Here is a 24,361-nt window from a genome sequence, read left to right as displayed (position 1 = left end):
TTACCTTCTATAATTGAAACTTTGTAGCCTTGAGAGGAGCTCAGAGCCAGTCAGGGCGGGCGGGAGGGAAAGTCTCCTGCTCGCTCCAGCTCCGTGGCCACACCAGCTGAAAGCAGGTATCTGGGGTTTATTTGTCTTCTATAATTGAAACTTGGTTGCTTTGAATGGAGCTCAGACCTGGTGCGGCAGGCGGGAAGCTTGGCTTCCTCCATCATTGGGGCAACCAAGCCTCCTGCTTGCTCCAGCTCCGTGGCTGCTGGCTGCCATCTTGGTTGGGTTAATTTGCATACAGTTGCTCTGATTGGCTGGTGGGCGTAGCTTAAGGTATAGTGAAGGTATGGTCAATTTGCATGTTTGTCTTTTATTAGTGTAGATTCACTTGTTTTGGGGTTTCTGGATCTGTCATCTTAAATGAGAACAAAGAGGCTCTATTTTCCAAAGACACCCGCCCCCTCCCACTGTGGCTGAGGCTGTGGAATGAAAGGGCCAAGGACCAGCAAGGAGATGGACATGCTTGAGGGTCAGTGCAGGTGGCTCAGGGATGAGGCCACCTTTGTCCCCAGAACAGTGCCCCTCTCCCCACAGGCCCGCGTCTCTCAAACCCAGCACAGAGGACTCTGGTTTTATGTTCCATCCCGTGTAAATCCTGCTGCCCAGGCCCATTACCATCGGCCCCCTGCTGTGGGCCACGTCCCAGGCAAGGGGGAAGGCCACAAATCCTACCACGTTCTCTGGGCCACCAGACCAGGCTGAGCCACAGGCCCCAGCGAAGACCACAACCCTCCTCCCCCTGCTGCCCGGAGCACAAGCCCGCCTGGCAGCCCAGCTGCCCACTCTGCTCCCGGAATAGCCTGTGGTCACCAGCCCAGGAGTCAGATGAGTAATCCTGAGGGAAACACTGCAGAATCCGAGAGGTGTGGGCACCAGGCCCTGAGTGGGTGGGCAGGTCCCCCTCTGTGCCCAGCAGGATGGGGTGCGTGGGGAGAGGCAGGTGGGGGTGTTGCAGAGGAAGGAGGCTCACCAGTGCACGGGTTGTGCTGCACCCCCCCCCCCCATTGGGAATGTCCCAGCCCCTTCCTCCCCATCAACACCAACCTCAAGGCCCTCATGTTCTTCTGGGCCCCACCCAGGGTCTGAGCATTTTTGGTGCCAGTGCTCAGAACAGCATCCCACAGACCCTGGCGTTCCTGTTCCCTCGTGTTCAAGCTTCTGTTCCAGAGTCACTCTCTCAGGCGCCTCGCGACCCCCAGGATGTCCGAGTCCCTCCCGGCTGCACAGTTTTCCACGCAATTCCTGTCGCCACCTGATGGATTACACATTGGCATTGGGATGCTAGCTTTGGGAGGAAAAGCCCCAGAATTATTCCCTGGTCTTCAGTGAGCATGCCTGTTAGCCCCCCAGTGTCCCTCCAAGCAAGTCCAGCCGGGCCCAGCCCAGCCTCTGCCCGACAACGAGGCAGAGGCCTGAGGGAGTTTCTGGTGTGTGTGTGTGTGTGTGAGTGTGTGTGTGTGCGTGCGCGCGCGCGCACGCGCGCGCATCTATACGTGTGCAAGTGTCTGTGTTTGCACATGTACATATGTCAGTGTATCTATGTGTGTCTGTGCATTGTCTGTGTGCATTTGTGTGCATCTGTGTGTGTTTTTTAAAAATATATTTTATTGATTTTTTACAGAGAGGAAGGGAGAGGGATAGAGAGAAATATCGATGAGAGAAAAGCATCGATCAGCTGCCTCCTACACACCCCCTACTGGGGATGTGCCTGCAACCAAGGTACATGCCCTTGACTGGAATCGAACCTGGGGACCCTTCAGTGCCCAGGTCGAAGCTCTATCCAGTGAGCCAAACTGGCTAGGGCTGTTTGTTTTTTGTAATTTCCACGGATGGATCCATTGAATCAAATCGAATTACTCCTCGGAGCAAAGTATAAAGGTTCCAGCCGAGGGTTTTCCATTCTCTGTCCTCCTGTGGGTGTGCTGTTCTCAGAGTCTCTTTCACCTGTGTCACCTTAATGGGTGACAGCTGAATCCAGGCTGGATGGGGCCTGGTGGTCCCTTCTTTGACCCGTCTGCACGGTCCCAGGGCAGAGCTTGAGCAAGGCCTGGGGCGTGAACGTAAGAACAGGAGACAGCCCTAGCTGGTTTGGCTTAGTGGATAGAGTGTAGGCCTGCAGACTGAAGGATCCAGGGTTCGATTCTGGTCAAGGGAACATGCCCAGGTTGCGGGCTGGATCCCCAGTAAGGGGCGTGCAGGAGGCAGCCAATCAATGTTTCTCTCTTGTCATTGATGTGTTTCTCTCTCTCTCCCCCTCTCACTTCCTCTCTGAAATCAATAAAAATATATTTTAAAAAAACTAAAAAGTAAAAGAACAGGAGACGGAGCCTCCAACTGCAAGGCTGTGCCAGGAAAGGAGAGTGGTGGGTAGGGAGGGCAAAAAGTCACAGAATCGGGTTCCCAGGGGCAGCCGAGATGAAGCCGTTCGAGGGAGCCATGCAGGGGTCATGGAAGAGTCCAAATACCATCACAGCTCCCAAGGGATATGGGGTGTAAAATAAATGGCAGGGAACCCCAGTGAGAGCCATACCTGCTGTCCATGGTTTACAGGATGGGCACACCCCACGCCTACTCTGAGGACACTGACCATGATGGGGCTGGTGAGGGTGTGGAGGCCACAGAACCCCAAGGCTGAGTGACTACAGTCCTCAGCTCCTCTGTGCCAGGAGGCTTGTCTTTGCTCCCCTCCCCCAGATGGGGTGGACGGTTACCTCTTGTGCACACAAAAGGAACTACCAGTGAGCGGGAGGGGGACTCAGCTCCAACGAAGAAACTATCCACCTCCTGGTCAAGTCCATCCCTCCCCCACCCCAACCTACCCCAGTCCAGCCCTCTCATTCCCCAGGTGAGCAGGGACCCCCTTCGCTCAGCGTCCAGTGGGCCCTGCTGACCTCAGGCACTGGCAGGTGTGAGAGTCAAGGCTAGTGGCAGGGACAATGCACTCCGAACCCTCGAGGGAAAGCTGAGGTCCGTGCAGGTAGTGGGGTTCCAGGAGCACAGTGAGGAATGGGGGTACCTGGCCCCCATCCCCGCTCCTCTGGCGGGAGAGGCTGTGCCAGGCATTACCCACCTGCTTTACACACTGGCCAGGCTCCTACCTTCCTCCCTGTGACTTTGGGGTGACATTCAGTCACACTCCCTGTGGGGCTGCGGGTCCAGAGGCTGGGTGGGCCCGGGGGAGGCCACAGATGGCAGTATCGCGCCCTGGGTGTGTGTGTCCAATTCCGTGCTTCTGGGAGGCAAATGAGGGTGAGACAGACACACACACTCACACTCACACACACACTGCTCCTCTGAGCAGCACACACCGGGCACCCCTCTGTGCCGTGACACCCGCTTGGGCTCTGGCTCTGGCGCTGCCAGAGAGAAGTCGCAGGCGCGTCCCCAGAGGGAGAGTGGTGCCCAGGGAGAGTGGGGCCCAGGGAGAGTGGGGCCGGAGGGAGGGTGGGGCTGGAGGCTCCCCCGCCGGTCCAGCGTCTGCTCCGGATTTGGGTCAAAATCCGCGCTCCGCGCTCCTCCGTTCTTTCCGGCGACGGCCCGTCACCCCTCCCCTTCCCCTCGCCGCGGCGGGGGCGGGGGGCGCAAGGTCGCCGTCTGGCGGCGCAGACGCCCAGCGGCTCCGGGGAGGGACTTGGCCGGGTCTGGCCCTCGGCGACGGGAGGAGGCGAGGAGCTGAGCTAGCGGCAGGGCTCGGGGGCGGGCACTGGTCCGGGGCGCAGCGAACCGGCCGGAGGGCCCGTGGGGACAGCGCGCCGCGAGGGGACCCGCTCCCGCGGCAGGAGCCAGGCCCGCGCTCCGCCTTCCGTCCTCTCCCGAGCGGCGCCGTCCTCTCCGCGAACACGGCGGGAAGGCGCCCTCTCCTTGCGGGCCCGGAGCTGCAGAGGCATCGCGGGGCGCGGCCGAGGGGTGGAGAAAGGAGAGGGAGCCGATCGGCCGGGCGGCAGTGACTCGCGGGGCCGCGGCTCCGCCAATCTGCGGGCGCTGACGCGGGGGGCGGCTCCGCGGCGTTCGGATATCTGCCCGCCCGGGTGCGGGCATCGCGAGGCTCCGCCGTGGGCACTGCGCTCGGGTCGGCGCTGCACCTGCCGGGGATCGCCCGCCGCTCGGTGTGCCCCCCGCCCACTCCGCCTCCCCATCGGTCCCCGCGGCCCTGCGCCCTCGCTCCCCTCCGGATCCCCGCCTCCGGGCTGCAGCGCGAGAGGGCCCAGCCCTGCCCCAAAGAGCCGCCCTTTCTCCACCGCCCGGCCGGGCGCCCGGCGCGGCCCCGGAGCCGGATCGGATTGCGCCGAGTCGCCACCGCCATCCCCAGGCCGCGCGCCCCGGCAGGAATGGGGCGCCGCATGGGCCCCCCGCGCGCCAGATGAGTTCGGTCGGCCCAGAGCCGGTCACTCGACTGGGCCCCAGCTCCGCGGACGAGGACCCTTGGGCCCGGTCGCCGAGGGCGCGGCCGCTCCGGAGAGGCGAGAGGGACCGACCCGAGATGGCCCGGCCGGCGCGCGCTTGGGCGGTGGGCGCTTCCCACGTGGCGCGGGCCTGCGAGCATCCCCGGAGCTGGTAGCTGCCGGAAGCCAGATGCACCTTGATCCGTTCGGGCCGAGCCAAGCCTAGAGGGCGCGGGCGGGCGCTCCGAGGCGCCGTGAAGATGATCCAGGTGCGCCGGTTCCGCGTGCTCGTCCTGATGGTGTTCCTGGTGGCGTGCGCGCTGCACATCGCGCTGGACCTGCTGCCCCGGCTGGAGCGGCGCGCGCGGCCCCCGGGGGAGGCCGGCTGCTCCTGCGCGCAGCCCGCGGCAGAGGCGGCGCCTGGCTGGGCCCAGGCGCGCGGCCACCCCGGGGAGCCCTCCGCCGCCGGCGACGCGGGCTGGCCCCACAAGCACACGCTGCGCATCCTGCAGGACTTCAGCTCCGACCCGTCCTCCAACCTCACGTCCCACTCGCTGGAGAAGCTGCCGCCCGCCGAGCCGGCCGAGGGCGCCGTGCGGGGCCAGGATCCCGGGGCTCCCAGACCCCGCGGCCACGCGCACCGGCCGCTGCTTCGAGACCCCGGCCTCCGGCGGCCCGTGCCGCCGCCCGGCCCCAGCGGGGACGGCTCGCTCCTGGCCCGGCTGTTCGAACATCCGCTGTACCGGGTCGCCGTGCCCCCGCTGACCGAGGACGACGTCCTCTTCAACGTGAACAGCGACATCAGGTTCAACCCCAAGGCGGCGGTGGAGAACCCCAACTGGTGAGCGGGTCCAGGGCCCGGGGTGGACGCCGGCAGGCCCAGCCCCTCAGGCAGCCACGCTCCCTTTGAGAATAAAGACCCGCCCGTGTGCCTTCCCCCCAGAAAAGGCCCTTCCGCGCCCGGGCACTGTGTGCGGGGACCCACGGCCAGAAGGGGAGCTTGTGGGCCACCACTGGCCACTCCTGCCTCTTGTCCCTGCTGCCTTTGCCTCAGGAAGGGCTGCGTCTCTGAGAGGGGCAGGTGTGGAGCTGCCCCTGGGTCAGCCACCCAGGCCTCTGGGCAGGGGAGCCAGGGAGGGTCCTGCCAGGCCCTGGTCCCGGGCTTGGGAAGTGAGGTCAGGCCACGAATGAATGAATGAATGAATGAGCTGCGGGTGGAGTGAGCATGAGCCCAGGGAGTGAGGGAGAGCACGCCCTGCCCCTGCCTGGGAGCCTAGCCTGCTCTGTGCGAACCTGTCACTGAGGACTCGTCAGCCGAGGGGTGTGCGGGCTCCAAAGGGCTCAGGAAGGGCTCTCCCAGCCGCTGTGCCAGTGCCAGCCGAGTGGGGCGGCCGGGGTGACAGCTTCATGGGGAGAAGCATCTCTTTAAACTGTCCTGGTCTAAACCCTCCCCCCAAGGCCCTCCTCAGCTGCAAAGAGCAAGCTGAGCAGATGCTGGGAGCAGGGTAGTGAAATATTAACCAACAGTGAGACCGGAATAAACAGCTACCTGGGGAGGTGACCCAAGCTCGGGGGCGGCCAGGAGCCCAGACCTCTCCGAAAGAGCCTTCTCCTTGGAAACTAGGCCGTGTGCTGAGTCTGAAAGCCCCTCCATGCATGCTTGGGGTCTTCAGAGGAGAGAGCCCAGAGCCAGTGGTCGGGGGCTAGCCCCACCCTTCGTGTCCACTGTGGTGGGGACTTGGGGCCAGGAAGGCCACATGCAGGTGAATTAGACCTGGGACAAGTCCACCTTCCCCCCCCCCCCCAGCCCAGCAGGAAGTGGGGTCCGCTCTCCCCAGGCGTGTGAGGACAGCCTCGTGGGTGGCAGGTCCTGCCTCCTTCCTCCCTCCCCACCCACGACTGCCCTCGTTAAAATTAAATTTAGTCGGTTGCATCAGCCTTACCCCTGGTTGCTGGAGCCAGAGCAGAGTTCCCAGGGAAAGTTTCTGACAGGCTGGGCGTGTCAGACTTGCACATAGTCTGTGGTCAACAATGAGCTTGGTCCCCCCCACCCTCACCCAGGAGCCATGGCCCTTGCACCCCAAGCTGACGTCATGCTGTCTGGCGGCCTTGGTGACCCCAGGACAGACATGCTGGGGCCTTGCGCTGAGCTCCTGGTTGCTCCTGCTTTAGTTACAGCTGTCTGGGGCTCGGGGATAAGTAGGAATTACGGCCTCTAGAGATGTGATTAGTCGTTAGAGCAGCAGCCACAGGAAAACACAGACCTGGCATGGCCCGTTGGCACAGAAGTTGTGTTGGTTCAGACCCAAAGTTAAAACCTTGGCGGCAGCGGCCAACGCCCCCCCCCCCCGCCCCCCAGGTTCCCCATCCGCTCACTGCTGACTAGGGTCCCTTCATCTCCGTAGGCCGCACGACGGCCCCGAGGGCGAGGACTTCGCACCCACGGGGGAGGCGGCCGTGGACAGCTACCCCAACTGGCTCAAGTTCCACATCGGCATCAACCGGTACGAGCTGTACTCCAGGGACAGCCCTGCGGTCGATGCCCTGCTGCAGGACCTGGGCGCCCAGAAGATAACCAGTGTGGGTAGGTGCCTCGCTGCACGTGCTACGGGCACGTGACTGGCATGCAACGGGGCCTGGGGGCCGGTGCCCCGGCTGGAGCATCCCCATATGACGCCCACAGGCCTGGAGGAGGGGACAGGTGGTGCCAGGCCACGTGCAGTTGAGGGGATGTGCACTCAGCTCTTCCCCAGCTGAGGAGGGCACAGCTCTCGCCACCAGCAAAGAAGGGACACCTCAGGGTTGTGCCCCTTCCTCCACATGGGGGCTCAGGGGAGCATCCAGCGCTGCCTGGGTTGGGCCGCACCCAAGCTTAGCTAGGGCTCTGCCCTTCCGTATGGATGGTCGACCCGGGCTCCATTGTGCATGTGCAGCCCCGCACTCTGGTTGGCAGGCAGCCTTCCTGAGCACCTTGGGATCTGCTGAATCGGACAGAAAGGGCAGCGGTTACTGGTTCTGGGAAAGCGTGTCAGCAGTGGTTTCTGCTGCGTGTGGAGGTCTGAGCCTTTGATCTCGGGCCTCGGGAAGGCCCCAGTGTCTGCAGTGGCTGGAGACGCAGGGGGCTGGGCAGATCCCTGGGCGGGAGCACCATTCCTGGCAGGTGTCCGCCTAGTGGGCTGTGAGTGAGGTCTCCACTCTGTGCACAGGGCAGCAGTCCTGGTGCTGGATGGGCGCCAGCCGCCCGGGGCTGTCCTGGTGCTGACAGGGCAGTTAGGTGCGGCCTCTGAGACAGGCAGGTGAGCTCCAAGTTCTCTAGAGTCTGCTCTGGGCTCTCTGCCCGGCCTGAGCTGCTTGCTGGGGGGAGGCAGACGGGCGGCTCCTCCCAGCATGAGAGGCTCACCCTGGAGCAAGCGGTGGTCTCCTCACCCAGCGTGCTGCCTGGAGGAACCTGAGAGCCACTCCCGTGCTCAGCGCCGCCCCGCCTCCCTGCTGACCCCGCCAGGGCCGGGGCTCGGGCCTTGCTGGGCAGCAGTGAGTGGTGGGGATTGTCAGGGAGAGTCACCGCCGGGTGGCCCTTCCTTCTGAGAGGAGTGTGGCTGCTGGGGAGACGTCCGGTGTCTTGCCACCTCCTCCATCTACTCAGCAGACTTTTGTGGGCACCGCCTGCATTTGGGCCCGTCCTGGTGGCAGGCAGTCGAGGATGAATCCATCCTCAAAGTGATTCTGCTGCCTCCTGACCTGAGAGTCCCAGGGAGACAGAAGGACGCACGCGGACCAGGAGCAGATGCTTTAAGCGCTGCATAGACCCAGGCCAGGTATGTCGGGGAGACGACCCCACCTGGAAGGAGGGTCTTCCTGGAGTCTGGACTCAGCAGGAAGGGCAGGGCTTCAGGAAATGGGAACATTTTAGGGGTTCCTCCTGAGAGAGACTGCCTGCTGCTGCCGTGTGCACATCCCTCCGCCACAGTTTCCCCACTTGTGCAGGGGGCTCGTGTCTCTCAGGAAGGTTGCATCTTATTCTAATAATATGGTGAGCGTGACAAGCCTCTAACTGGTGCTCGCATCTGGGCTTCCATGCCCCACCCCCACCCCCACCTTGTCTAGGGCAAATTCAGGGTCAGGGTCAGGGTCAGGGTCAGGGTCAGGGACAGGGCTGTGAGGGTGCAGAGCCTGGGCCACCTCCCCTCAGAGAGCAGATGCCTCCCAGCCCTCACTGGACACACTTGGTGCTGAGGGCAGGGCTCCAGAGCCCGGGGCGGCTGCGGGTGGGGGGGGGGCACCTCCAGGGCTCCCAGGCAGCTTTGCTGACCCTGGGCACCCTCCTCCTCCCATCCCCATAGGGACCTGGCCTTGGGGCACCCCACCCCAGGGTTCTGGCTGAGGGTGCCCTGGGGAGAGTGCCTGCCCGTCGGGGTCCTGGGCTGCCTGAGCCGACTACACGGACCAGCCGGTCCTCCCCTGTCTGTGGGCAGTGGGTCCGTCGGAGCGAGGGCTGGTCAGTCAGGGTCACTCTGCAGTGCCAGTTGGGCCACAGGTGTCACCGATGGGAACGGGTGCCCTGCCCCCGGCAGAACATGGGCCTGGTTCTGCCAGTCGCCAGCCAGAGTGGCTTTGGGCACACGGACGAACCTCTCGTGCTCACGGGGACGCTGGTGGTGATAACCTGGACCTAACCTCCAGCTTGCGGATCTGAAATCCAAACAGCCCCTTCGACAGCAAAGGCCTGGCTCAGCCTGAACGTGTGGGCAAAGCCTGACCGATGAGACGGCGTGATCCGTGTTGCCGCCCTCGCAGTGGAGTCGGGGTGCTTCCTCGGCTCTGCCCAGACCCAGGCAGCGCACACGCAGCGCGCGGGACGCAGGCACCGCCTCACTGCGGTCGTCCGAAATTTCCGAAATCCCCGAACACGAACACGTCTGCCTGCAGAGACCGTGAAGGACGTGAACCCACAGAACATACTTCACAGGGTCATCGCGGGCTCATGAGTAACGGAAAGCTGAGAACAGCTGGGCCAAGTGCCCGCAGGGTGGGTTTCTGTGGCGTGATCTCCGTGGGGGCCCAAGGCCCTCACCCCAGGCGCCATGGGGAAGGGCCTCGGCCAGGAACTTGCTCCCTCCCGCTGCCTGGGCCTGGAGACCTGCTTGTGAAAAGCCCCCTGTGCCCGAGGAAGCAGGAGTCCTCCCCCTGTGAGCAGACTGAGCAGCATCCAGGGGCCCAGGAGACCAGGTCCAGGCCCGGCCGCCTCTGCAGGGAGTGGAGAGGAGCCGGCCAGGGCCAGCGGCAGGTGTCTCCCATGACCCCACCCTTCCTGGGAGGTGTCGCCCCCACGTCCACTGGACATTTGGTTGAAAACCCAGCTGCTTGAGACAAGCCCTGGCTGGGCCCTCCCCTAGCAGGTCCTGATGGGGAGGTGTGGAGACTGGGGTCCCTGGATGCGAGGGTGTCCAGGTGGGAGCTGCCTGCTGCTGGGGGCCTACCTGGCATTGCTGTGGCCGAGGGGGCTGCGGCTTCAAGGCTCTCTGGGGACCCTGGGTGACACCCCCTTTACGGGAGCCCAGAGCCCGCCAGGATTCAAGGTTTAGCATCCCCGTCCTCCTGAGCATGAAATGGAAGGAAAGGAAGACAGAAGTCCCAGGCACCGCAGTGAGGGCATAAAAAGACCTTGGTTTAAAGAGCCAGAAACCCAGCCTTCTGGCTGCCACCCTTCAGGTAGGAGGCCTCAGGCCGGGGGCGGGGGGGGGGGGGCGGAGGCTGGCCTGAGGCTAGGACATCCCTGTGCTCCACTCGGGAGTCTGCCTCAGCCATCGACCCCGGGCAGTCACTGTAATCATCCGTTGTTCACATTATTACACCTGGACCCGCGTGTTGTTTGCGGGAGCGTGATTCCTGTGACGTTCGAGATGCTTTCTCAGTGGATGGTCCCCAAAGTCACCAGCTGAGAGCCACTGACCGCTTCATGAGCGTGTGTGGCCAGTAGGGCTGTGTTCGTGGCCAGGCTCCCGGCTCCCGGCTCCCGGCTCCCGGCTCCCGGCAGGGTGGCCGCCTTCGAAGGCTCAAGACGTCATCTCCTCTGTTCAGCTTGGACTTGGGCGTGCGGCACCTCCTGTCAACACGAATGAAATCGCCGCCCTGCACGGTCATGGATGCGAAGAATCAAGGGCACAGTTAATGGCTCTGCTCTTGGGATGACTTACAAAGGAGAAGCCACGTGGCCGGAGAGGACTCGAGCAGCCTCTTGCCGGAAATGCCAACGGGTCAGGACAAACCCTCGCTGGTCCCTGAACCAAGGAGAACAGGCACCCCCCCCCCTCCCCTGCCCTGGTCCCTCGTGGAGGCAGCGGAGTCCAGGGCTGACTGGCTGGATGAGCAAAGGCTGTGTCTGGGGCCCTCAGCTGCTGCCCTGGGTGCCGGGGGCATGGTTGCCCTGCCTCCTTCCAGCACCAGGAAGGCACAGGGCGCCTCCTCCCCAGTGCAAGGCGGTCGTGAGTCCCAGTGTCTGGGGCCTAGAAGCAGAGAACGGAAAATGCCCAATGAGCCAGACCCCCCAGGCCCAGCGCTGAGGGGCCATAGGTCATCCACAAGCCGAACATGGAGAAAGCAGCAACTGGCGGAGCCCCCTCAGCGCTCCTCCAGCCTCTGGTCCAAGGTCAAGAACAAATGTCCAGCCCGGCCAGCGTGGCTTAGGGGTTGAGCATTGATCTGTGAACCAGGAGGTCACAGCTCGATTCCTGGTCAGGGCTCATGCCCAGGTTGTGGGCTCGATCCCCATGGGGGGCATGCAGGAGGCAGCTGATCCATGATTCTCTCATCGATGTTTCTGTCTCTCCCTCTCCTTTCCTCTCTGAAATCAATGCAATATATATTTAAAACAACAACAAAAAAAGAACAAAAGCCCTGGCGCTGACGCGGCGTCCCCGCCCCGCACCTGCTCGCTCCAGTTAGTGCAGACGGCAGCTGTGGCCCCGAACCCAGCGGGTGTGATCCAGTTGTTCCTGGACCCCAAGGAGGAGCTGGTTTCCACCCGGCAGTGCTCTCAGCTCCCTTTACGTAAAAAGTTCTCAGAACCACAGGGAGCCATCTTCCAGAAAAGTGGGCGCCGGGCCAGCAGCGATTTTGGCTCCGCCTCCCGAAGGCACGGGGTGGTGGCCTGAAGTCGGCAGCACTGGCGGGTCCAGGTGGGTTAGTGGTCACGGGCGTCTCGGTGCCGATGAACCATGAATTGCAAAGCATCATGGAGACCTATGAACGCATATTAACGTGCCATTAACGATGCATGTTGTTGATGACCATCAAGCAATGTTAATTACCGACATGTTACACTCGGTTGGGGATGTGGCTTGAAGGTTAGGAATGACTGAGCTGGACGAAGGGTCGCGGCCGGAGGACTGGAGAGCAGGGCGCGCACAGGGGCACCGCGAGGGAGTGGCTGTGGGTGGGTGTGGAAGAGCTGGCCTGGATGCCCGGGTGCCCTGCGTGCTGGCGACTGGGTGGAGGCTGGGGAGATGGAGAGCAGGTGGCAGATGATGAGGGACGTGGCCAGTGAGAGCGACTTCTGAGGCCTGGCCACGGGATGTGCCTGGCTTGCCGCCCGTGGGACCCTTCTTGGGTCCCTCCCCAGGGCTGAGGTTGCTGTCCACCGGGGCCCCTGGAGCCCGACCAGGTGAGGCCCCTGGCAGCTCCGCCCAAGGCCTTTGCCTGCACACCTGGCGCCCCCTCACATTGGCCTTTGCTCTCCTGTGACAAGGTCACCTGAACTCGCCAACCTCGGTCTGTCTATGAGCAGAAACCCCAAACCCACCCCCTCCTCCTCATGGCCGGTCTGTGCCCAGCTCTGCTGCTGTGGCCCTCGGGCCAGCCACCTCCCAGGGCCCACCCTGCCAGGGAGAGCGGGCTGCCCATCTGGGCACAGACTCCTGGGCACCCGCCTCTCCCCAGCAGGCCTTTGCCAGGACACCGAGCAGTGAGGTGTGGGTTTTGTAGGGAGACAACACCAGATTTCAGAGCAGAATTTGAAATGTCTTTCCTCGTGGCCCTAGCATGGCCACGTGAGAGGTGGATGCCGTGGGAAGGCACAGCCCCCAGAGGAGAGAAAGGTGGTGCCCAGGACCGGGTGATGGCGGTGTTTCTGGAGTCCTTAGTGGAGTTGAACGCCTTTCAATTTCTAACTAGTGGCCCGGTGCACAGATTCGTGCACATTGAAAGGAAATTAATTAGAAGAAATATTTTAATATCATTATTCGCCCTTTCTCTATAACAGAAGTGTCAACTAAATTCACAATCGACAATGACAGATCGAAACACACGCACGCGATTAGCGCCAGCTTTATATGTATTGCACATGCGCGAGTCAACTTAGCCTTTTGTGTGTGTGTGTGTGTGTGTGTGTGTATACACAAACACACGTATATATGGCCCAGCAACTGGAACAGCGGAACAACCAGTGGCTATGACGCACACTGCAGCAGCCAACCAGCCTGATCTGGGCCCCAATCACCCCCCCCCCCACCGCCGGCCTGGCCCCCGATCAGCCCCCAACACCCCGATCGGGGGTGGGGTCAGCTGGCCAACCACCCTCAGCCCCTCCCCCCTCCGGCCTGGCCCAATGGGCCCCATCAGGGCCGGCTGGCCAGACCCTACCTGTGCACGAATTCATGCACTGGGCCCTTAGTATCAAATAAACTTGCTTCATTAGACCTGCTTTCTGATGCAGCTAAACTTTTAACAGTCCAGTGAAGCACCCCAACTTCTCTTTCAGGTAATTGTCAGCAACACAGCAGGAAATATCAACACGAAGCAGATTATTATTGTAGATCATGCAGGGAGAACCAAGGGTAAAATATTTAACTGCAGCCGTGTCTGACTATATTCTGTGCAGTGAGAAAACCTGACGTCATTTTCAAGGTCCACCATTTCTTTCTTCTGTTCAGTCGGGTCAAGTTTCTAATCTTTCTACATCTCTGTTTCCTGGCTAATGAAAGGAAAATAGGATTCCACTGAGTCTCCTATCTGCCTACTCCAGGACTTCTGTGAGGATCAAATGAGATGAGGCAGGGAAAACGCTTCACAGACATTTGGTTACAGTGTAAAATGTTTGCACCTGGCTATAAAGCAAGTTGTGTTCCTGGGCTGAAGAAACTGCAAGGAGGTTAGTTGCTAAGGAGAGGAAGCCAGGCATTACTACGTGACGTCATTATCCAGCACCCACAGTGACCCCTTCCAGGCTGGGCTGGGCTGGGGGCTGCATTTTGTACCATGGGGGTCTTGGCAGTGTTGGCTGCGATTTGGTGAGGTGTCGCCCCGGGGTGGTGGTGGGGCCTGTGTCCCACTTGGGGGAAGCTGAGTGTTGGTTTGTTGGCACCAGGTCTGTGCTGCCGTTTGTTTTTAAATGGCCAGTGGGCATCATGGCAGCTCCTGTGTTGAATGTCTGCCCCCTGGTGGTCAGTGTGCATCATAGCTACAGGTCGGACAGACACTTAGCCTTTTATGTATATAGATTACTTGTTTGCTCTGTGGGGAGCAGCAATGCGTGTGGATTTCCTTCCAGAGCAAGAGGGATTAAGCTGGCCAGGTTTGCATAACATTTTGTTATTAAGAGAGGCCAGGGTCCCCAGCCCTGGGAAGAGCGGTGGGCTGCCTCTGACTGGCTGGGGGAGGGGGGGAGAGTTAAACCCAGTGGCCCCAGCTGTTCCGTGGAAATGGGGACGTCCTGTGGGGCAGCATTGGGCCCCTAAGTGTTTCAGGAGCCACTGCTGTTCTCATCTTGTTAAAGAGCCGAGATTGTTCGTGATGAGAGGAGAGAAAATTGAACTCACCTGCAGCTTTCGGGAGAGAACCACCGTCCGCCCAGCAGGGCCAAGCTAATAATAAGTCACGGGCGGCTTCCGCGTCCTTCACGCTCGGCATGTCCGAGGCCGCGTGGCACTCTGTCCCTCGGGAGTCTCCAGTGTTTTGCAGGGAAGTGGCTTTGTGTCCCCGAGGAGCGTGCACAGGAATCGTGGAGCCTGAGAGCTCTCGGTCCTGAATGCCAGGCCCAGGCCCTCGGACACAGCCTGGCCGTGGCTGAAGCAGACGCCGCATTGGGAGGAGTTGGCCGGTGGGGGCGGAACCTGGAGGCAGGGTCTGGGCTTGGTGCTTAGGGGCCATGGGCCACCGACAACCTCAGGGAGGTAACTCGCTCCCCATGGCAACCTGCCGTCCTGGGGGTGCCCCGTCGGGTGCTCTCCCGAGGCGTCATGGCGTCACCCCTTCATGGGGCTGTTGTCTGAGGAGGTGGACGGGTCTCATCCCCGTGTCCCAGGTGAGTGGCCCCTGCAGCCAACAGGGCAAATACGCTCCCTGGTTGTCTGGACCCCCAGGCCCCCTTGGAGGAGGCTGGGTGGCACCCTGAGCCCCACTTACCAAAAGGGGACCCTGAGGTTGGGAAGCGTGAGCTCCTAGGTGCCCAGCCGTATTGGGCTGAGCGGAGCCTCCAGGCTCAGGGCTGCTGGTGGGGGCCAGCTCCTCAGCCCGGATGGAGCCCTCTGGGTGCAGGATAGGGAAGAACTCGCGGAGACAGGAGCAGGTGGGGTGTGCTTCCTTACGAACAAAGCAGCTGGCTGGTCAGGGGCAGCTTCTATGCGCGCTCGCACCAAGAGGCCTCGTGCCAATTAGGGACGCCCGTGCTACATTAACACACGTTAACACCAGCAGGTTCCACGAGGGTGCTCCGCGCAGCGCCCATGGCGTGCACGCTTAGGGCAGGGCCTTCCCTGGTGACACTGCTGTCCTCGCCTGACGTGTGCCCCTGGAGCCCCAGGCACTCTGGTCAGGGCCCCACAGCAAAGCCCTCCAGCAGTGCAGCCTCCTGCACGGCGACGCCCTCTCACCTCAGCCCTGGTGTGTTCACAGGTTGTGTCCACCCTCCCTGACCTCAGCACCGCCCAGGCCCTGCAGGCCCTTCCTGACCTGCAGTGGCCTCAGGTCCTCGGTCCTCCACACGTGTGCGCCACACGCTGGCCGCCTCAGGCCGGCTCCTGGGTCTGTCCTGGGGCATCCAGGCTCACCTGGCCCGACCTTCACCTCCAGGCTGTTCCTCCTCCATCCAGCTGCTCCAGCCGAAACCTCGGGGTCACCCTCGTCTCTTCTCTCCCCTCAGTACCGCAACAGCCCCTCCAAATGGCTCCTCCATCCCAGATATTTCTTGAATTTTCCCATTTTCTCCATCTCTTTCCTCATCTCCTCCAGCCACCCCCCCTCCACTGGCCTCCACCCTCCCTAGTCAGCTCCCCACACTGAGGGGACAGCACCCACCTGCTCCCATCCCCTCCTGCCCTGGGACCAGTGGCCACCAGACCCACCAGGTGCTGCCATGTGCCCGCTCTCTCCTCCTCCCCTGCCCTAGGCCTTCCCGACCACCCCCTGTTCTGTGGGGGCAGCTTCAGCGCCACCCAGAGCGGCCTCTGCAGGCTCCCCTGGGCGTGGACCTCTCCACCACAGCCCGAAGCCTCTGGGTGCCTGTGGTTTACGGGGTCCCACCCAGTGGAGCGTGGACCCTGGTGGGGACACTTTGCCTCACTTCGCCCTGTGACCACCCTGTCTTGGGTGGCCTGGGCCTCCCTGTGCGGTGACAGGGCTGGTCGGCCAGCTCACCTCCTGTGTGTGTGTAGCTGTGTGTGTAGCTGTGTATGTATGTATAGCTGTGTGTGTGTGTGTGTGTGTGTGTGTGTGTAACTCTGTGTGTGTAGCTCTGAGTGTAACTGTGTGTGTAGCTGTGTCTGTGTGTGAGTGGGTGTGTCCAGGTGTGAGCGGTGTGTCTGGGGCGGGAGGCACTGCTGGCAGGTGTGTACACCCAGCCATTCCAGAAGCCGGGCCCTTTGTCTTGGGTTGGCCTGGGGAGAGATTCTGCCCCAACCTCTGAATGGGGAGGCGGGCGTGTCGGCATCCTTGTGAGGAACCCTACTACCCAGGCAGAGTGGGGGCCCTTGGCCATGCCCAGGGCCCAGGCCGTGAGGTCTGCGTGGGGAGCAGAGGGCCAGGCAGTGGGTGACCCTGTGTCTTTGCCTCCCTGCAGCCATGAAGTCGGGGGGCACTCAGCTCAAGCTCATCATGACGTTCCAGAACTACGGGCAGGCCCTGTTCAAGCCCATGAAGTAAGTGCTGGCGCCGGCGGCAATGGGGCGTGGGCGGGAGGGGGCAGGAGGTGCGAAGCGGGTGTAGAGAGGGTGCGGAGGGGTGCTGGGCTGGGCTGGCGCTGCCCACAGGCACCAGGTTTGGTGGAAGGTGCAGTGTGTCCTCCAGTAATGTTTTGGGGTGAACTCGGCGACTGCTCCCCGCTTTCTCTCCGCTGCCTGCTGCCCCACCCTCACCCCTGTGACCCAGCGGGAAACCCACTGCTGCTCTGTCTGCCCCTTGGAGAGAGGACCCCGCCCGCACACGGCTCAGGGTCAGCAGTCTCCTGTAGGGTCAGGGTGGGTGTTTCAGGGTCTGCAGGCCATGTGGTCTGTGTCCCAGCTGTTCAGTGCTGCCCCGCCCCAAAGCAGCCAGAATAGTGGACGCCTGGCTGTGCACCAGCAGCACTTTAGCTGTAACCCTGTGGGCGTGGCTTGTCCTGCTGCAGGAAACATGAAAGCTGCCACCAAGTAAACGTGAGGCACCGAATGGCCATGACCCTGTGGCCGCCACAAGGGAACCCATTAAACGATTAAATCCATGACCAATCGTCTCTTTAATAAAAAACGTCCTTCTGTGACCTGATCCTCTCTGTAAACTGCTGGCAGAATACTCTGAACTGATTGGATGAGGAGGGTGGGGCCTGGGGTCCTGGGACATTTGTGTGACTTGTGGCTGACATAAAAGCTTAAGGGATGTATATACACGAGGAGTGAGGATATTTTCCATTGATTTTTTTTTTTTTTAAGTAGAAGGGAGCAGGGACAGAGAGAAACATCGCTGTGAGGGCGTCACATTGGGTGCCTCCTACATGCACCCCAACTGGGAGGTGGGGACTGGACCTGCAACCCAGGTACATGCCCTTGACCAGGAATCAAACCCAAGACCCTCTGGTGCTCCAACCCCTGAGCCATGCTGGCCGGGGTGGATCATATATTTTTAATACGCATCTAAAAGCATATAATTAACACATTAGCCCAGGAGTTTCTGGATATTCAAGCAAGACTTTTCAGCTTTATCAAGATACTAGGGGCCCAGTGCACAAATTCGTGCACCTTGAAAGGAATTGTGGGCTGCAAGGCTGCAGTGGGCACAGTGGCGGGTCTCAGCCTATCGGCGCCCATTCCCCTGTCTGCTGGCAGCCTTGCTCCCACCGCCGCTGCTCCCATGGGCTGACAGCATCTGCCCTGCTCGCACCCACTGACCATACAGAGCGACTGGGGCTGGCGCCAGCAGCAGGTACGATGGGGCCGGTGCTGGCAGCAGGTGCAAGTGGCAGCTGTTGCGCCGATTGCCCCTCAGGAGCAGGGGGAGGTGGAGAAGCCCTCAGGGGTGATCGGGACTGGCAGCTGCCACTCACACCCACTGACGGCACCAAGCGATCGGGGCTGGCACCAGGCGCTGGCCGCAGGTGTGAGTGGCGGCTCTGGCGCCAGCAGCAGGTGTAGCGCTGGGCGGGACCGTGTCGCGTGGGAGCTAAGAATTTTCAGTAACCACCAGAGGCTCACCCCGATGATAGCGACCGGCGCCCCTCTGTGATCTGATACCCCCACTCACCTGCTCCACCATCCCACCATGGTCAATGCCTGCCACATTCCACGCGTGCCCCCTGGTGGTCAGTGCACGTTATAGCAACCGGATGTTCAGTGTTCCGCCGTCCAGTCTATTTGCACATTAGGGTTTTATACATATAGAAAATTCACATATCACCTTCGTCACCCATGTGAAGTCCATAGTTCTGTGCTGTGAGTGTGTGCGCCGAATTGCGTGTCCGCCACCAGGACCAGTTCTAGGACCTGCCCGTTACTGCGGAGAGAGGCTGTGAACCCTAAGTCCTCACTCACTCACGGCCTCTATAGGTTCTGCAACGTTGAGTAAAATGTTGAGCAAAATGACGCGTAAGGAAACCCTTCGCTGCAGGCTGTGGTGTGAACAAGAGTTAGTTCCTAGGGCAGCTCATCCGCGTGACGAGGGAGACGTAGCAAAGCGTTGTGAGGGACCCTGTGCACAGGTTGCTGCCCCCCACTTCTCCTTGCCCTCCTCTGCTGGACGACCGCTGGCCCCCAACCGTCTCCATGTGTCTACATGTTGTGGGGCTTTCGAATGAATCGAATCACGAAATGCTGCTCTCTAGTGGCTTCTCTCCCTCAGCCGCACATCCTCAAGGCTCATCGAGTTGTGGCAGGGGCCAGGGCCTAGCTCCTTTTTTAAAAAAATAATTTTTATTGATTTCAGAGAGGAAGGGAGAGGGAGAGAGAGAAATATCCATGATGAGAGAGAATCATGGATCGGCTGCCTCCTGCACGCCCCACACTGGGGATCGAGCCTGCAACCTGGGCCTGTGCCCTGACTGGGAATTAAATGGTGACCTTCTGGTTCACAGGTTGACGCTCAATCACTGAGCGTGCCGGCCGGGCCTGACTCCTTTTCAGGCCGAACAATATTCCATCGTGTGGGTGGGTCACAGTTCACACATTCTTCACTCAGTGGCATTTGGGCTGTTCCCACCTGTTGGCCCTAAGAATAATGCTGCTGGGAACATTCACCTACCAGGTTTTGGGTGGACGTATGTTTTCATTTCTTTTGGGTAAATGCCCAGGAATGCAAGAGCCGGGCATGTAATAACCACCTGACCTGCTCAGGAACTGCCGACGGCCTCCCACAGCAGTTACCGGCCCACAGCCCACCGGCAGCCTCACTCTGCGAGACTGGTGATTACCGTGCCCTGGATTCCCGCCATCCCGGCGGGCGGGGGGTCTGTGGACTGACTGGCGTCTCCAACGACGACAATGGACAGCGGCTTCCAGGCCCATGTTGCCGTCTCTGTCTTCTTTGCAGAAACGTCTGTTCAGGTCTCTTGCCGTTTCTTTAGCTGTTTTTGTTAAGAGGCTGTAAGAGTTCTTTCTATATTCCGGAACCTGTGTGGTGTCCTTTCTAATTTTCAGGATGCCTAGTTTATCTATTTTGTTGTTGCTTGTGATTGTGGTGTAACATTTAATACACCAATTTGATACTGAAAAATATGTGTAGTTAGCGGTACAGGCGCCGTGTATAAACGTGTGTCTGTAGGTAGTGGTGCAGGCGCCGTGTGTAAACATGTGTCTGTAGATAGTGGTGCAGGCGCCGTGTGTAAACATGTGTCTGTAGGTAGCGGTGCAGGTGCCTGTGTGGCTGATGTTGGGTGTGGCGTCCCTGCCGAGTGCGCGGTCCTGGTGGCCCTTCTGTGGCCTTGGGTCCATTCCTTCCTGCATGCTGACACGTGCTGACATGTGCTGACACGTGCTGGCGGCTGGCGGCTGCAGAGAGCATGTGGCTTCCCCCAGCACCTGCCCCTCCTTCCCTCCTTTTCTTTCTGTCTCTGAGGCCACTCTGCTGGTTGTGACACTGCACACACACCACCCCCTCGAAGCTGTTTCCTCATCTCCATGTTGTTGTTAGGACTTGGCGGCTGCTGCTCCAGGCGTAGCAGGTGGCAGGGGCTGGTGGCTCTTCCTCGCATCAAGTCATTTGACCTTTCCTATCACAGGGCAGGTTTTACTACCCACTCTCCTGCACTCTCCTTCAAGGAGGAGGCACTGGGATCAGAAGGGTTTACACAAACAAGGAGTGGGCCGCAGACCAGGCCTTGGGCCCAGGCTCATTCGCCAGCCCGAGCAGGCATTCCTGCCCTTCCCGCCAGCCCTGGGCCCTGCATGTGGCACAGAGGCCCTAAATATTTCGATTTCTCTCCTATTTGCTGTGTTTATGGTGCACAGGGCGGGGCCCCCAGCCCAGCATGTCTGCCGCCTTGACTTACTGTTCTCTGCCAGCCAGGCCACGCACAGGGGCTGAGGCTGAGATTCTGCCGGGCATCCTGTGCCCAGAGCCTCCCCACGCGCCATCTGCTCTCTTTCTTTTTGCAAAGACTAGAAGTGTGTGTGCGTGTGCGTGTGCGTGTGCGTGTGTGTCTGTGTGTGTGTCTTGGAGATAAACCATCTGTGGCAGCTGTTTGGAGGCCCATCCCTTGGGCACAGACGCATAAGCGGCTGTAGAAACCTTGTGGGGAAGGTGCTTCTAAATCAGAAATTTGAGCCCCTCTTGCTCTGATCGGTGTGGCCGCCAGGCACCAGCACACACGGCGAAGAGGAGGCGCAGGCCGGAGAGCAGGGCAGTGGGCAGCGCTGGACGCCGGGTCTGGTCCTGTGTTCACCGTGCGGGCGCTTGGGGCCCGGGGCAGGTGGACAGGCGGTGGCACAAGTGAGAGCAGGACCTCGGGTGAAGCTGCCGGGGCCGGGGGGACGGAAGGAGCTCTGGCTGCTCAGCGACCTCGGGAGACGGTGTTGCCGAGTGGGTGGCAGTTGTCTCTGGGCGGGAAGGCTTCTGGCACAGGATCAGCACAGGAGGCCGTGGGCAATGCCGGTGCTAAGGGCCTGGGATGGCACCGTCAGGAGTGGGTAAGTCTTTGAGTTGTTCTGATAAATAATTTGTTTCCTCCGCTCTGCTGCCCTCACTCAGCCCAGAGGCAAACACATTGCCCAATAGCAGTCGCAGGGTGTGGAGCCCGCAGAGGCCTGGGCCTGGCCAGAGGTGGACAAGGACCCTTTTGTGTCCACGCTCAGCTCGGGCCGGCCTCCAAGCCCCCCGCCCTCCGCCTGACTCGGGAGCTCAGCATCCTCTATGGGGCCAGCGCCAGGTTCCTCAGGCAGAGCTCGTGCGCCCATAGGAAGCTGCCCGAGCCATGCCCCACCTGGGCGGGCAGTGCTTGGGTCAGAGCTGCGGGCCCGGCCGAGGTGGGCCTCCCCTTACAGATCCTGGCACTCAGGTTCGTCCCTCTCCGCCCCCCCATGGGTCCCGCCTGGCACAGTCATCAGTACCCACTCAGACCTGGCGTGACATCAAGTACTCAGCAGTGACCAGGACCCAGAGGAGCTTCAATTCTATGGGGAGTCGGCAGCCACGTACACAGATAAACACACACTTTTCAGAGGCTGAGTGCCTGGAGGGGATTCAGATAGAGGCTCACTGGGGCCGGGAAGGCCTCTGGCTCGGCCCCAGGTCCTGGAGAGGAGGGAGAGAGTGGCCACGTGGAGCCCCACCCAGGCCCAGGGCAGATGGGAGGCGGGGTCTGAGCAGAGGCCGTGCCCACAGGCTCACTCGCCTCCAGGCTCCCGCTGTGGGACACGGCTTGTCTCCAATTTCATGGACTATTTTTATAGAAGAACCTGGACTTTGAGAAGCAAACCAACGACCCGTAACAGCGTTTGAGAGAGACTCCTGAGCTGCCCGGGACTCAGCAGGAGGATGGCGCCGGCCGATGGCCCTCGCGCCCCTGCTCCCTGCCTGGCCATCCACCCTGAGTCCACCATCGCGAGGACCAGCTGGACGTGGGGGAGCTCGAGGAGGCAAGAGCGGGAGCAGCATCCATGGGGCAGAGTGGGGCCGGCCGACTGCAGGGCTGCTGCTGGAGGACAGCACAGTGGAGCCTTTGTGCTGGGTTTTGGAGAAGGGTCTTCTCCCCTTCGCTCCTGGGGCCACTGCAGACCTTCCCCCGGGATCCAGGTCCCCCTTCAGCATGTGGCTCGCTCTGCCCCCCGCCAGCTGAGCTCTCAGCACCGCCCTCCCAGACAGAGGTGCATCCACGGGAGGGGCCGAGGAGCAGGACTGCAAGGTGCCCTCCTGGGCTTGGTGGGCGTGGTGGGCGTGGCGGGTGTGGCGGGCGCAGGCTCCATGGATGGGGCAGCAGGTCTCTGAGTCCTCACGGCCGCCTGGCGAGTGGCTTGGTGGGCTACCAAGCTGTGTGATGCCAGTGCCGGCCGTGTGCATGGCCCTGTTCATGCACCTGCAGCCAAAGGGCGCTACCCAGGCCGCCACAGGAGTTAACCATCCCCACCTGCTCCCGCGTGGCAGCAGGAATCCTGTGTGTAACAGGGTCAAAGGGAAAAGGGATTATTAATGACTAGAGGCCTGGTGCACGAAATCCGTGCATGGGTAGGGTCCCTAGGCCTGGCCAGTGATCAGGGCCGTCGGGGGCCTTCCTTTGCTCCATGCTCTCCCCTGGTGGTCAGCGCACATCATAGTGAGTGATTGAACTCCCAGTCTCCTGGTCAAACTCCCAAGGGGACACTTTGCATATTAGCCTTTTACACATATAGATTCATAACAGCTGCAGAGACCTCAGCAGGGGATGAAAGATGGTGCACGCTTAGTGAGGCCCTTGAGAGGCAGTTCTGGGCCCACCCTGTCCCCATTGAGCAGATGGGGGAGCTGAGTTTGGGCAGGGTCGCCTCGCAGGGCCCGGGCCTCCAGGGTCCCCACCCTGATCCACCGCCCCCTCGCTCACTATGGCTAATGTTTCCCTGGGGGCTCTGGAAAAGATCATCCCCTTTGTTTAAAATCAAGGCAAGTAGGTCATTTCCCCCAAAGCCACTCTCCTGACAGCAGAACCGAGCATGTCTTTGTATCTCGCTGCTTATTGCTGTCTTGGGGTGCCTGCTGGTATGTGGGCCATCCCTCTAGTTGTCATGAATGGGAGGGAAGATTAAAAGGCCAGGAAGGAACTAGGGCCTTCATTTTCCATGTACGGAAAAGGCAGCGTTTCTTTCAGGGGCAATGTGATCAGGTCCGGCAGGTTTGATGCCCCAGGTCCACTTTGCAGATAAGAGCTCCTCCAACAGCCTGGAGAACGGGCTGCCTGCAGCCCCACCCCAACCTTAGGGGTTCTCCCCCTGGAGGGAAACAGCAGCGGTCCTGACGCTAAGCCCCGTCCTCAGTGGGAAGACTCAGAGCAGCGTGGCATCCTCGACTCTTATTGCGTTTAAATAAAACGATGCACCGAGGGGCTTCGGTGCAGGACGGCGGCCTCTGGGGAAGGCGCACTCACTTCCCCTTTGACTTCACTCCTGAGTCACCCCCCTGAGAACCGGGGGAGCCGGCAGAGGGTGTTGGAAACAGGGCACCCGTGGGCTGAGCCCTCTGGCTGGCCGTCTCCCTGTCTGTGGGGTGGGGACACGTCACGGTCGCGAGGACTCAGGAGGGAAGTCACGTAGCTGCTCAGTGGGCATCCACTCCTGGGAGGAGCCGGATAATGTCGGCTTTTGTTCCTCACAGGCCTTGGGAGCACACTGCCAGTTTCCTCTGTTTTGTTTCATTTTTGTTAATCTTCACCTGAGGATGTTTTTCCGTTGATTTTTAGAGAAAGTGAAAGGGAGGGGGAGAGACAGAGAGAAACATGGATGTGAGAGAGACACACTGATTGGTTGCCTCCCACATGCGCCCGACCAGGGCTGGGAATCCACCTGCATCCAGGGTGCATGCCCTTGACCAGAATCGAATCCAAGACCCTTCAGCCCCCAGGCCGAGGCTCTAACCACTGAGCACCTGCCAGGGCCAGTTTCCTCTGTTTTTAATCCAAACATGAGTTCTCAGTTCTGCACAGATTAAAGGACATTGAGGTGTTGACAGTAACGGTGGGGACTCTAGGGGGCTGTCCCTCTAAAGCAGTGGTTCTCAACCTTCCTAAAGCCGCGACCCTTTAATGCAGTTCCTCATGTTGTGGGGACCCCAACCATACAATTATTTTCGTTGCTACTTCATAACTGTCATGTTGCTACTGTTATGAATTGTAATGCAAATATCTGATATGCAGGATGTATTTTCATTGTTACAAATTGAACATAATTAAAGCATAGTGATTCATCACAAAAACAATATGTAATTATATATGTGTTTTCTGATGGTCTTAGGTGACCCCGTGAAAGGGTCGTTTGACCCCCAAAAGGGTCGCGACCCACAGGTTGAGAACC

General features: G+C 60.7%; 1 protein-coding gene across 1 annotated transcript in view; it reads left to right on the top strand.

The window, feature by feature from the left end:
- Window positions 1–4,691: 4,691 nt before the first annotated feature.
- Window positions 4,692–24,361, top strand: part of FAM20C (FAM20C golgi associated secretory pathway kinase) — a 30,365-nt gene continuing 10,695 nt past the window's right edge. Inside the window, exons 1-3 of the mRNA XM_081092695.1 lie at window positions 4,692–5,274; window positions 6,839–7,017; window positions 16,483–16,561. Of these exons, the coding sequence (XP_080948821.1) occupies window positions 4,694–5,274; window positions 6,839–7,017; window positions 16,483–16,561 (839 nt within the window). The 5' untranslated portion in view covers window positions 4,692–4,693. The remainder of the gene's footprint in view (window positions 5,275–6,838; window positions 7,018–16,482; window positions 16,562–24,361) is intronic.

This window comes from Myotis nattereri (genome assembly GCF_964212035.1).
Source record: "Myotis nattereri genome assembly, chromosome: 5".
Lineage (NCBI taxonomy): Eukaryota > Metazoa > Chordata > Mammalia > Chiroptera > Vespertilionidae > Myotis > Myotis nattereri.
Note: the sequence above shows the minus strand (reverse complement) of the source record. Positions and strands in the feature narration are given on the sequence as shown.